Source organism: Myodes glareolus, chromosome 9, assembly GCF_982192425.1.
Source record: "Myodes glareolus chromosome 9, mMyoGla1.1, whole genome shotgun sequence".
Taxonomy (NCBI): Eukaryota; Metazoa; Chordata; class Mammalia; order Rodentia; family Cricetidae; genus Myodes; species Myodes glareolus.
Genome location: NC_142034.1, coordinates 46,289,353 through 46,304,039, shown reverse-complemented (window position 1 = coordinate 46,304,039; position 14,687 = coordinate 46,289,353). Strand labels below are relative to the sequence as shown.

At 37.7% G+C, this 14,687-nt stretch overlaps 1 protein-coding gene and 1 non-coding gene across 5 annotated transcripts in view; one reads left to right on the top strand and one right to left on the bottom strand.

Moving 5' to 3' along the window:
• Nsrp1 (nuclear speckle splicing regulatory protein 1) overlaps positions 1-14,687 on the bottom strand; it is a 33,292-nt gene that overhangs the window by 5,053 nt on the left and 13,552 nt on the right. For all 4 annotated transcript variants that reach the window (XM_085695362.2, XM_085695363.2, XM_085695364.2 and 1 more), the window contains one exon: positions 3,499-3,555. In XM_085695362.2, coding sequence (XP_085551488.2) covers positions 3,499-3,555 — 57 coding nt within the window. The remainder of the gene's footprint in view (positions 1-3,498; positions 3,556-14,687) is intronic.
• Positions 1,774-1,903, top strand: LOC146893095 (small nucleolar RNA SNORA33). The gene has a single exon (XR_015003931.1). It is a non-coding gene; the product is annotated as a small nucleolar RNA SNORA33 (small nucleolar RNA).

The following is a 14,687-nucleotide window of genomic DNA, read 5'->3' as shown; positions in this document are numbered from 1 at the left end:
ATGTTACGTTTAATAAATTAGGTTTCCTAATAAATTGTTTAGTTTTCAAAAGTATGATTACAGAAAACACATTAAAGTTTCTTAAAAAATCCAAACAGCATTAAATGGGAGCCATATTACTATTAATTTTTACATTATCAATCATATAATGTCCTCTGCTTTTATCATGCTCCTATCTTTGTTCTTTCCTCTTACAGCATGTCAAAATCTTATCTAGAGGCTGGAAAGATGGTTCAGGGGTTAAGAGCACTGGCTGCTCTTGCAGAGGACCTGGGTTCGATTCCCAGCATATGCCACATGTTGGCTCATAAGCATACATTAACTCCAGTTCAGGAGATCTGATGCTCTCTTCTGGCTTGAGAACATCAGGTATGCAAGTGGTGCACATACATGCACATATACATACAAGTAGACAAAAAAAAACCCTTATACATATAAAATAAATCTTAAAAAAAACTTACCTATGAGTTTCAGAGCTACCATAACCCTACATCTTAAATGAGGTCATCTCTGAGAAACTTAACTACCAACACTCTATTTCTTTTGAGTCTGACAAAATACGTAAACTGCAATATTCAACATTTTTCTTTTGAGATTTATTTTACTTTATGTGTATTTTATGTGTGTTTTGCCTGCATGTATATCTGTGCACTTGTTCCTAGGAGGCCAGAAGACGGAGTCTAATATCCTGGAACAAGAATTAACATGTGGTTGTGAGCCTCTATGTGGTGCTGGACCTGAACCTTGGTCTTCTCCAAGAACAGCCAGTACTTTGATCTGCCCCTGAACACCTATGTTTAATGTTATCACCTTTTTACTGCTCCACAAATTGTAATCTTTTGTTCCAACTAATTAATTTCTGAAATGTAGAACTATACATATTTATTTTTTCTTGAACTGCTGTACTGACTTGTTTAATATAGATAGTAAGAGTGGTACTTTTTTTTAAGAAAAAGTGATATAATTATTCAAAACAATCTACCTGGTTATTTTCAGGTTTCTTTACAGTGCTAAGGGTTGAGCCCAGGCCATGTACATGGTAAACAAATCCACTACCACTGAGCTACAGCCTCAGTCTGTCCTAGGATTCTACACTAAACCTTCACAGTCTAGAATAATGCACATATAAATGAATAAATTTGATCTGGAATATTATTAAAAATACCAAGAATCCCACATCCTGGATTTCTCAATATTCAGAAAAACGAATCTCAGTAAACTGCTGTTCCCTCCACAAACTAGCTGGGAAAATCCAAAGACAGAAAAAGGCATCTAAGAAATAATATACAGCCATCTCCAAAACCAACAACAAAGCATCTGGAAGTGGTGGCACGTGTAACCATCGCATTTGGGAGGTGGAGGCAGGAGGATTAGGAGGTCAAGAACAGGGTTGGCTACATAACGAGCTCCAGGTCAGCCAGGGCTCCAGAATGAGATAGTCTCAAAAGATAAAACCAAAATATAGGAATGCTCTGAGGTATATATAAATCTCTTTAAGAAATATCAGACAAGGCAATCAACAACAGATTCATGTACTCATCTAAAAATCTTTGGGGAAGGAAGGGCTGGACAGATAGCTCAGTGGTTAAGGGCATACACTGTTCTTGCAGAGGACCCCAGCTCAGTTCCCAGCTCCTACATTCGGCAGCTCACAACCACCTGTAACTCCAGCTCCAGAGGATCCAATGGCCCTGGCTTCCTTGGGTAGTGTAACACCCAAGGATACACATATATCCACATAGACACCCATAGTCACACATAATAAAAATAATAAAGCCAGCCAATTAATTTGTCTCTTACAATGTTTCTGTAGAAATTTAGAAAAAGCTGGCAATAGTAATAATGCCATATTATAAGCCCCAGGTCAACGCTAGTCATTAAGGTCCCTAAAATGGCTACAATATTGTAACATTGGGAAACATTTTTGTAGGGCTTTTAATTAAAATTTCACTGTAACTAATTCTAAGAACTTAAAAAGCTGGTAAATTACTGCTAAAAATAACACTAACAAAAAAGTCTCTGAATAGGAGCTGGTGAGAGGGCTCAGTAACTAGGATGACAGGAGATCAGAGAGCAGTCCTGAAGCTAGCCTTGGACCTTCACACAGGCTCACAGTCATTACAAATTCTAGGCCAGTCTAGGTAATAAGCAAGACCATATTTCTAAATAAATACACTAAACAAACAAACACACACACACACAACATAGGGCAGGACAAATGGCTCAGCAGCTAAAAGCACTTGATGAGCAAAACTGACCCTCGTGTTCAATCCCTGGAACCGTGTACAGGAGTGGGAGGTGGTGGGACACATCAACAGGGTGGGAGGCAGACACAGGAAAACAGGCCAGAAGCGGTAACGACTAGACCATCCAACAAGGCGGAGGGAGCACCAACTCCTGACTCCTGACTTCACACATGCAAGGGCGCTCTCTCTCTCTCTCTCTCTCTCTCTCTCTCTCTCTCTCTCTCTCTCTCTCTCTCACACACACACACACACACACACAAACACAAACACACACTCACAAGCCTTAAAGTAGAAATAAACCTACTAAGTGCACATATTACTAGCTCATTCTGTAAATGCTAGCAATCTTGGCATTAGACTTTTTCCAAACTGGGTAATTACACTAAAATGTTATTCACTCATGACAAAGAGTATTTTTTCCAGTGAAATAGGTAAAATAAAAAAACATCACCGTCAGTTCTGTATAATTCATGTCCAAATAAATAAGGACAAGGAAGAAAAAAGACCATTATAGGATCATCCATTTCCTAGTTCGTATTTTCTTGACAACTTGGTAAATGCAACCAAACTTCACGGTAAAAGTTGGTTTGGATTTAAAGCAGAAGAGGTAAAAGTGGGAACAAAGGAAGCAGAGGGATCCCAACGGGAAGGCAGAGCAGCGGCAGCTGAGCGGGTGCATCTGGGCCACACTCTCAACGTTGCCGACTACATTATACTTTGGACCATCAAATCTGAGATAAGCTATTATAGAAGCAGAAATCAGTACATTTTAGATCTAGTTGTGCCACAAAAAGAGCAACTGATACTTTCTCAGTCAGAAGCACGGGTGAGTTTTCAAACTTTTAAAGATACTGAATGCACAGGAAGAAGTGCTTCCGTCACTAGGGTGCTCCTAATAGAATCACTGTTACATAGGACCTGGCTACTCCCCACTTCTTGGCAGATGAATTCGAAGTAATTGTGAAATCACTTTGGCTGTGGCTAGACTTTTTTTTTCTGACAAGTGAGTTCCAAGCAAAATTTAATAAAGAAACAAATCCCAACAACCCATACCAGACCAGTTGGAAGCAAAGGTGGCTTAATCTACAGCCTGTCATAAAGAGCTAATTCTATCTTCCTTTAGAATTTACAAAGAAAGTCTGCAATCTGTATAAACTGGGAAATACTTTACACATTTTAAGAGATAACTTCGTTATACATATTTGTTCTGTTTAACTTTCAGTACTAGGTACCAAAACTCTTTCGCCCGTACCTGTTTCATGGCCTGCTTCTTAGCAGCTTCCCTCTGAAGGCTCTCACTCACGGAGGTCTGCAAGACAGAAAAATGTCACTGTTTATCTAATTTAAATTTCCTTTCCAGTATTCTGGTTGGCAAATGGTTCCTTACTTAAGAGTTAAAAATAGAAAGGTAGTATTAATTAAATTAATGTTAAAGTCTTTCCCCCTAAATGTTAAGAGACAAATTAACTTCCACTGTAATGCATCAGAACAGGCTCTAAGGCACTAAAAACAAAGCAAAGCAAAAAAAAAAAAAAAAAAAAAAAAGCTGGTTGTGAATTTTGTACACTATACATCTGAAGTGGGTAATACAAAATAATGAGCTATGGATATATATGGGAGTTTGAGGCCAGCTTGGTTTACAAAGTTCAGGACAGCCAGAGCTGTTACACAGAGAAACCCTGCCTCTAAACAAACAAACAAATAAATAAATAAAAAATAAAAATAACCCCCCCCAAAGGACATGCAAATAAATGGTTAACAGGCATATGAAAAAGCACGCTCAGCATCACAAATAGCAAGAAGGTACGAACTGGAGCTACAAGATTGTCTTAATCCTGTTGAAATAACTATTATCAAAAAGACCAGTACTACAAGGAGGTGGGGAACAGAGAGTCCTACAAGGTAGTCACTTGGGGAAACAGGGTGGAGGTTTCAGAATGAATCAGAAACAGAACTACAATGTAACTAAGTAATCCTACTATTGGGTATTCAGTAACAGAGAATGGAACCAACAATGTTACAACACTATCAAAGTGTGGTCAAATATATTCGCCTCTGAACCCAAATTTCCCCAGTAAGCAGCACTTTCAATAAAATTTTTGTTTGTCTTATGAGTCTCACTATTGTAGCACTGGCTGTCCTGGATCTTGCCACATAGACCAGGCTGGCCTTGAATCACACAAATCAGCCTGCCTCTGCCTCCTAAGTGCTGGGATTAAAGGTGTACAACACTATATCCTATCAGATTATCAATTTAAAACATTTATAGGAATAATATATACTTCCAATGTATTTTATGTCTATCCTTTTAATTAGTGCAAATTAAATGGATTTTTGTCTTCCTTTCACAAATCAGAGAAAGCAACAACATACATCAGAAAACAAAACATTGATATGTAGCTACTGCCAACACTTAATTATTAGCCTTAGATAATAAGGAAGAAGTTCAAAATAATGTTCACAAAGCAGCTCAGGGATGTGAGTTCCAGTTTTCACACAAATTCCCCTGCTTCAATATCCCTACCATTTAACAGTTCCCACCTCACAATATACACACGACTGGTTCAAAGAGGGGAAAAGGGCCGGGTAAATATGCTTAAACTACAAAATATACTCATTAGTTGATTAATTAAAGTAAGATCAAATACAAGCATTTGAATCATCCTAAAAGTGAAAACCAAAAACCCATAAAGATACTCAAAAATACATTTTCTGCCAAAAATATCTCAGGGAAAGAGTCTATGAAACCTGAAACCTTGCAAATGTTTTAATTCACCAACACTTAGCACTTAAGTAAGTAAGTTTTGGTTTATTTTAGTTTCAAATAAAAAAATATTAGCACTTATTCTACAGGTACCCATCACACAATTCTAAGGGTTAAAGATAAAAGATGTAGTCAAGTATGGGCATTGTAAATTGCACAATTCAGAGGAAACTGCAATTTGACTTTGGGTCTTTGCACTCCTCAATTATTCTATGAGAATAAAAATGCTTCAACCGACCCAATGTTTGCTACATTGAATTTAGTGAGACTTTTTGAGCACCATTTAGCTGAACTGCCTCCTGGGCTGTGATGATTAATGAGAAGCAGCTTTGCAAATGTTGCTGGCATTAAGAGGCTATGTAACTATCTGAAAAACTTACAGATACTAGGTCGCTATATTAACTTTTTCTAGTCATAATCTTTAACTGAACCAAAGTTTTTCATTTTTACAGAAATTAACCTGTCATTCTGTACTTTAAGTATGGGGAGTGGGGGGAGAGAGGTATCTACTGCCTTTTGTTCTGAAACAAGAGTTTACCTATCCATTGCCCAAGACAGCTCTTAGCTAAAGAAAAAAATAGTTCAAGAATCAATGCTTCTTTTCAAACAGCTCATAGTTATGATCTGTTGTGTTGGAAATTTATGAGATCAAAACTCCCTGTTATTGCGCTTTTTTTTTTCCTTTTTGAGACAGGGTTTCACTATGTAGCTCTGGTTTTTCTAGAACTTGCTCTGTAGACGAGGCTGACCTCGAACTCAGAGATCTATCTACCTCTGCCTCCCCAGTGCTGGGTAGGATTAAAGGTGTGCACCACCACGTCTGGTTTTCCCTGTTCTTTTAACTTACAGACCATTTACTCATGGTTCTGTAACTCAGCAGCAATCTGTTATGGGCTTAATTTACTTATATTTATACTAATTAAAAATGCAAAACCTGGGCTGGAGAGATGGCTCAGCAGTTAAGAGCACTGACTGCTCTTCCAGTGGTCCTAAGTTCAATTTCCAGCAACCACATGGTGGCTCACAACCATCTATAATGAAATGTGGTACCCTCTGCTGGCCTGCAGGCAGATATGCAGGCAGAATATTGTATACATAATAAACAAATAAAATTTTTTTTTTTAAAAAAAGCAAAACCTGCATAAGAGTTGTGAGGAGTGTAAGATATTTTTATTATGAGCTCAGACTAAAGATAAAACCAATTGTACTCCTCTGTAGAACACCAAAAGAGGTAAAAATTGGGCTTAGTATCTTACTGGGACTTAAAATTGTCCATGTTTATGCTTCTAAGTGCATGAGAAGATCAAGCACACATATTTACTTTTATTAAATACTATAATATTTCAGAAGTTGAGAATTAAGATTTCAACTTAATTTTTAAAATGGTTTTATTATTTTAAACCATCACCCGAGGATCTTTCTGTGTAGAAGACACCACCTCTACACACTATTGTCAGTAAAGAGACGCCAATAAAACTCTGCTCAGATGTTTATATCATGAAAATGTTTATATCATGAATATATATGCATATATGTGTGTATGTATATATATATATGTGTGTGTGTGTGTGTGTGTGTGTCACTCCAAGTAAATTAAAATTTCAGAAACTATACAATTAAAATTTCAGAAACTGCCTGTCTTTGGTGCCAGTCTAGCACTGGAAAAGGTATTGGCAATCAGATCTCTGTGTGTTCAGGACTAGCCTGGTCTAACAGCATTGAGTCCCAGGCCAGATAGAACTATATAGGAAAACCCTGTCTTAAAAATACGTGGTTTTCTTCACTGTAATGCCCAGCAAAATCCCAGCAAAATTCTTCACAGACCTCGAAAGAATGGTACTTATCTTCATATGGAAAAGCAAAAACCCAGGATAGCCAAAACAATCCTGTACAATAAAAGAACTTCTGGAGGCATCACAATCCCTGACTTCAAACCCTACTATATAGCTACAGTACTGAAAACAGCCTGGTATTGGCATAAGAACAGACAGGAGGACCAATGGAACCGAATAGAAGACCCGGATATCAATCCACACATCTTCGAACACCTGATCTTTGATAAAGAAGCAAAAGATATCAAATGGAAAAAAAAGCATATTTAACAAGTGGTGCTGGCATAACTGGATATCAACATGTAGAAAAATGAAAATAGACCCATATCTATCACCATGCACAAAACTCAAGTCCAAATGGATCAGAGAACTCAACATAAAGCCAGACACACTGAACCTTATAGAAGAGAAAGTGGGAAGTACACTTGAACGCACTGGCACAGGGAACCACTTCCTAAGTAGAACCCCAGCAGAACAGACACTGAGAGAAACAATTAATAAATGGGACCTCCTGAAACTGAAAAGCTTCTGTAAAGCAAAGGACACCATCAACAAGACAAAACAACAACCTACAGAATGGGAAAAGATCTTCACTAACCCCACATCAGACAGAGGTCTGATCTCCAAAATATACAAAGAACTCAAGAAATTAGACACCAAAAGAACACATAATCCAATAAAAAAATGGAGTACAGACCTAAACAGAGAACTCTCAACAGAGGAATCTAAAATGGCTGAAAGACACTTAAGGAAATGTTCAACATCCTTAGTCAGCAGAGAAATGCAAATCAAAGCAACTCTTGAGATTTCATCTTACACCTGTAAGAATGGCCAAGATCAAAAACACTGATGACAACTTATGCTGGAGAGGTTGTGGGGAAAAGGGAACACTTCTGCATTGCTGGTGGGAATGCGAGCTGGTACAACCCCTTTGGATGTCAGTGTGGCAAATTCTCAGAAAATTAGGAAACAACCTTCCTCAAGATCCAGTAATACCACTTTTGGGTATATATCCAAAGGATGCTCAATCATGCCACAAGGACATGTGTTCAACTATGTTCATAGCAGCTTTGTTTGTCATAGCCAGAACCTGGAAACAACCTAAATGTCCCTCGATCAAAGAACGGATAAGGAAAATGTGGTACATTTACACAATGGAGTACTACACAGCAGAAAAAAATAATGACATCTTGAATTTTGCAGGAAAATGGATGAAGCAGAAAACATTATTTTGAGTGAGGTAACCCAGACTCAGAAAGACAATTATCACATGTACTCACTCATAGGTGGTTTTTAAACATAAAGCCAAGAAAGCCAGCCTACAAACCACAATCCCAGAGAACTTAGACAACAATGAAGACACTAAGAGAGACTTACACAGATCTAATCTACATGGGAAGTAGAAAGTAGAAAAAGACAAGATCTCCTGAGTAAATTGGGAGCATGGGGACTTTAGGGGAGGGTTGAAGGGGGGAGGGGAGAGGCAGGGAGGGAAGCATAGAAAAATGTAGAGCTCAATAAATATCAATAAAAAATGTATAAAAAAGAAGAAAATAACAGATAAAGCAATGTCCTAAATTAAAAAAATAAATAAATAAAAATAAAAAAATGTGGTTTTCCCCATGATACATCAGTAGTGCTTTGATACGACTAAGGCCACTTCTCACTGAGACGCCAAGAATAGAAACAACAAAAGCCACCCAGCTTTCTCGGAGAGGAGTTTTGTATGAGCTCCTATCCTGTGCAGCTCCGCTTCTTTTGTTCACTCGAGGACACAAACTTGACTTTGACCTATTTCTGGCTACACACTCTGGACTCACCTATTTTTGGATACCTGCTTTCTGTTAGTCTTACACTGCAGTACCTTTATTCTAGACATAACTTACTTACAGAGTTTAGACTCAGGTGTTATACTACAATTTGCCTTTTATTTGTAGATTACACTTCTGATTTTGCAGCCTAGCAACTTGACTTACATGTTTTAGCTCTGGTTTCTGTTTCTGAATATTACCTGAAGCAGGCACTTTACTGACTAAGCCTTGTCTTCAGCCCTCTCTATTTTTCTTATATTTGTTTCTTAGTTTATGGGTGTTTGTCTGAATATCTGTGTACCTAGAGTGTGCTTGGTGCCCTGATGTCCTTGGAACTGAAATTCTAGACAGCTGTGAGCTGCCGCGTGGGTGTGGGAATCTGTGAAGAACAGCCAGCGATCTAGACCACCAAGCCTCTTTCCAGCCCAGACATACATATACAAATATATCAGAAAGCAAGAGGATAACACCTAGCTTTTTGTGCGATAACCAAAAAAGAAAAAAAAATAAAAAAAATAAACAAACCTAAAACCTAAAACCAGGGCTAAGAACAGATAACTGCATTTCCTTATAGTCGGCATCTACATGCCATCGTGTCGTCTAAGGACCAAGAGCATTAACTCTATTTTCTTACTTCCTGTATATCTGATGTTCTAGGATGATTACTCCTCTCAGAGCTAGTGAATTCTCAAAGTACAGGATTGCCCATGAGCATATCTTTGGTATCAACTACTAAACCACAACCCAAACTCTGAACCACCTTCTTCAGCAGCTCCAGCTCCCGGGGGTTAATACCCTCTTCTGAACCAAAGTATCTGCACGCATGTGCACATACCTCCACGTATCCACATACAGACACATAATTAAAAATAAAAATTAATTTAAAGAAATTAGTCTTCCTCAAAAAGGATTTGGATAAGAAATGAGTGGTTTGATGTTTAGATATGTAATAAAAGAAAATCACATGAACAGAAGAAAAATAACATCACTCTTCTTTCAATAGGTTTCAGAAATGCATTTGATATCTATTTGATTTATACAAATGTGTGGGGATAGTGAGATACTTCAATAGGTTAAAGGTTAAGGCACTTGCCACCAAGTTTGGCAATCTGAGTTTGATCCCTGGGGCCCACAACGTAGGAGAGAATTGACTCCTAAAAGTTTTTCTCTGACCTTCACATCCATGTCATTGCATGTACCCACACACATAACACAAAAAAAATATGTCAGCAATCAATTAAAAGGGGCTGGAGAAATGGTTCAGCAATTAAGCACACTTGTTGCTCTTCCATAAGACCTGGGTTTAGTTTCTAGAGTCCACATGTGGCTCACAACCATCTTTGACTCCAGTTTTGGTTATGTGTGACTCTTCTGGCCTCCACAGACACCAGGCACACACATACAACACACACATAGGCAAATATCCATATATACAAAATAAAAAATAAATAAAATCTTTTAAAAAGTTTTGTGATGGGCTGGAGAGATGGCTCAGCAGTTAAGATCACTGGCTGTTATTCTAGAAGACCTGGATTCAATTCTCAGCACCCACATGGTGGCTCACAACTGTCTAATACTCCAGTCCTAGGGGATCCAAAGTTATTTTCTGGCCTCTACAGGCACTGTATGCACATGGTATACAGACATGCATTCAGGCAGAACACATACAAAAGGTTAAAAAAAAAAGAAAAAAAGTCAAAAAATTCTAAATAGAAGAAAACACTCTAATTTGATAAAGTTTATGTACTAAAAGACAAAAAAAATCAAACAATATGAGAAAACATTAGAAGCTCCTACACCTGGATACATACCCCTAAAGAAACTTTTGTAGACATTATACTGGAAAATGTACATGATTCCTCCCCTCCCTGCCCCTTAAAGCACCATTATAATAGCAGGAAGCTAAAGGTGATTTAAGTTTTTACTCTTAAATGGGTAAAATAGTCAATATGTATGGTGCAGTTAGATACAATCTTAACTGAAAAAAAATGAGATCTATAACTCAAACTCTCAAATATCACATGAGTGTCTGGGATATAGCTAAGTGGTAGAAGACTTGCCAAACATGCACGAGGTCCTGGGTTTAATCTCTGATACAACAAATGAAATAAAATTTAAAGACTACCAGCTTCACATGGTGACATATGCCTTTAACCCAGTACTAGGGTGGCAGAAGCAGGTGAACCTCTGAGTTCAGGGCTACACAGAAAGACTATGTCTTGAAAAAACAAACAAAACAAAAACCAAAACAAAAATTACCTAGACAAAAATAATATATTACCTATCAGTCACAGCATGGTATGCTTAAAGAGGAAAGTAAGAGAGGATAGGGATGTGGTAGACAGGGAACTAGCAGACACCTCAGACAGAGTCACGTGTAAGCTGATGATTTAGTGTGCCTTGAAATGACAGTTGCTAGTAACTACGCAGAAGTCTGCTGTGTGGTCAATGGCTCTTGCCTTTGTTGAAGCAATAATAAAGTTCCAGACACCAGACAGCTGTCTCTGATATTGCATGTGCTAATGTCATGAAGGATGCAGTTCTGAAATTACTACTTGACCTGATTTGTATGATAATTTCTCTGAGATAAAAAGTTAAAGCAAAAATTGTGAGTAGCATAAAGTGAATATATATGGTCAGTTTTGGATTGCTTATAATGAAAACAGTACAGTTCTCTAACACACGTAATGTAAGATCCTGATTAAAGAAAAAACCCTGAACATATTTTCTAAATCTCATGTTATAACAACCAAATTTAGTTATAGAAAAACAAGTATTTTAGGGGCTGGCAGTAGTGGTGCACGCCTTTAATCCTAGTACTTGGGAGGCTGAGGCAAGCGATCTCTGTGAGTTTGAGGCCAGTTAGGGCTGTTACACAGAAAACCCTGCCTCGAAACCCATCCCCTCCCAACCAGTACCTTATAAATTTAATGAAAACATATGTATATAGAATGGTATCTCTTCCCTCTTTCTTTAACTTACCAATAAAATTAAAATTCTGTATGTTTTTTTCAGTTAGAATGCAAACTTATTTTCAAAAGCATCAATATAAACCATGCTGGCAACAGCTAGCACCCTCAGAAGAAGAGTCAAAGGTCTTATTATCCTTCCTCTGAGAGCACAATTTTAATGAAATAGACTTGACAATATATTTCTCTTTTTAAAGACAAGAAATAGTTTGGGACCCCATAGATGATAGCAATGACCAAGTCAGGTGTGCAATGTGCCCAGGACAGACTTTATTAGAGTTTTGTTATAAATACACAGTCTCTTGACACTAAAGATGTAGTTCTTGCAGATAAAGCCGGGAGGCAGGAAATGAATCTCCTCCCAAATGCTGCTTCTTATCTTTAAAGTAACCTCAAATTATTACTAAACTAATAAAGTAATTTTGTTTCAGAAAGTGATCTGATCTATTTTATTTTGAGCCTTTGATAAGTCCAACAGTGAGATGTGGGATTATTACTTTTTGTCTGACTATAAACACTGAGACATGTCATAAAAATAAAGAAAAATCTTTTAAAATGATTTTTATGGTAAAGCTGAAACAAGCAATATCAAAGTCTGTCAGTATAGTATATGAAGATGTATACATCTTTGGACAAATTTAAAAAAAACCTAATTTTGCTATTTAACTCTGCAAATTTAGAGGTAAAAATTTTACTGGCTTCTAATTAAAAATTGTCAGTTAATAGAATAAACAAGAAAGAGGCAATTAGTTTGTATAAAAATCTAATAAAACAGTAATAATTCCAAAAAATAACTATGAATATTAGTGACTTATTTGTAAAAAATTTCTAATATGATGCTTCCTGGCTAATAGCTACAGTCCAAACTGAAAACTAAAATTGCATTAAAAAGCCACAAAGAGTCCAGGTTACTAAATATCACCACCAAACACAAAGTGAGATGGAGACAGTCCAGGAAACGCTCAATAACTAGTGATTAATGATGGTAGTGACTGTGTACAGAAGGGACTGCAGTAACACACATACTTACTGCACACCTACCACGCATCACACACCAAGCTAGGCACTTAAGATAAACTATTTTTATCTCGTAGTGTATCCCAGGCTCCCCTTGCCTTGCCGCTGTAGTGCAGGGTTACAGCTGTGAGGCACGGTGGAAACTGAGACCAAGAGAAATGAAACAATCACCTTACCAAAACTAGGAAAGCCAAGTTCAATCTCTGCTACAAACTACAAATTAATACATGCTGCAGCCTCGTCTTCCCTGATCCCTAGAAATGACACAGGAAATCCACAATCACAATGGGAAGTAAGAGTTCGTGCCTGAAACTTGAAGACAGAAGGCAAGTAAGGACTCAAACTACCCATGGAGACCGGGTAGGAGGACAGGTGGGAGTGGCTCCAAGGGCTGGCACTCTGAATAGCAGAAGACAAATTAACCAGGGGTTCACATTAACAGCAGCAGTAGATGTGGACTTTTATATATTGCCTTCTTTGAGAAAGGCAAGTAACAGATTTCATCTCTGCCCTTAGTTGGAAATAATGCAGGAGCACAGGCTGACAAGATGTATGGCTTAGGGACACAGTAGGGGGGGAATCTTGTCTAGTCTGCAGGATTCCACTGCCCCAGGACAACAGGCTAATTCAACAGTAGAACGCTTGCTTAAAATATATGTCATATGAATTTGAGAAGAATTGAATAGGATGGAGGTAAGAAACACTTCAAGCAAAGAAAAAAAAGTCTTCCAGAGTAAGAAGTTCAACTGCTAAAATAAAAAGCTCACCAAGCGATGAGCCGAGACACACCTTAGAACAGCGGTTTCCAACACGCGGGCCAACGACCCCTTCACAGGGCCACCTAAGACCACTGAAGAACAAAGATATTTACATTATGGTTCCTAACAGTAGCAAAATTACAGTTATGAAGTAGCAATGAAAATAATTTTATGATTGAGGAATCACCACAGCACACTTAGGAAGGCTGAGAGCCACTACTCCAACAGAATGTAATTTCTTTCAAGATCTTTTTACACTCCTTAAATTATTGAGGACATAAAAGACCTTGTGTCTATACAGACAGGTTCACCATATCAGAAATTAAGACTATCAAAAGTGATAAGATGACACAATGGATAAAGGTGCTTGCTGCCAAGTCTGAAACTCAATTCAATTCCAAGAATCCAGGTAGGGAGACTCAAACTCCTGAAAGTTGTCCTCTGACCTCATAAGCACTACAGCACTAAATATGTACACACTAAATAAAATCAAAATTGTTTAAATATACTTCAAAGAAATTAAAATTAACAAGGGCTGGGTATGGTTGTATAACTATAATCCCTATACTCAGAAGGAAGAGACAGGAGGATTGCATGTCCCAAAAGGCTATTTTTTTTTAAAGAACTTCCCCCTCCATCTATACAGTATTCTGTCTGCATATATTCCTGCACACCAGAAGAGGGCGCCAGACCTTAATATAGATGATTGTGAGCCACCATGTGTGGTTGCTGGGAATTGAACTCAGGACCTCTGAAAGATCTGCAAGTGCTTTTAACTGCTGAGTCAGGTCTCCCGCCCCAAAAGGTTATTATTTAAAAGAAAGAAAGAAGCCAGGTGTAATGAAATTGCACCCAGGCAGTGGAGGCAGGAGAATCACTCTTGACTACAATAGTATGTGTGAGGCCAACTTGGACTTTACATTGAGATGCTGCTACAAAAAACAAAACCAGTGGGGCTAAGACAGATGACTTAATAATTAGGAGCTCTGAGTACTCTTCCAGGGAATCCAGGTTTAATTTCTAGCACCCACATGGTGGCTTAAAATCATTTATAACTTTAATTCCAGGGGATCGATTGCCTTTTTGGGGCCTCCTCAGGGAACTAGGCATGCAAGCAGTATATATACATTCATGCACATAAAATACATTTTAAAAATAGCAAAAGATGCATTTTATGTTAAATATTGCTATTTAAAAAGTTAGTTATACATATATGCCAAGTGGGGTTTATGTTAGTATTTAAGAGTGGTCTCACTTTAGGAAAATTTATCAATGTTACAATAGTAACAG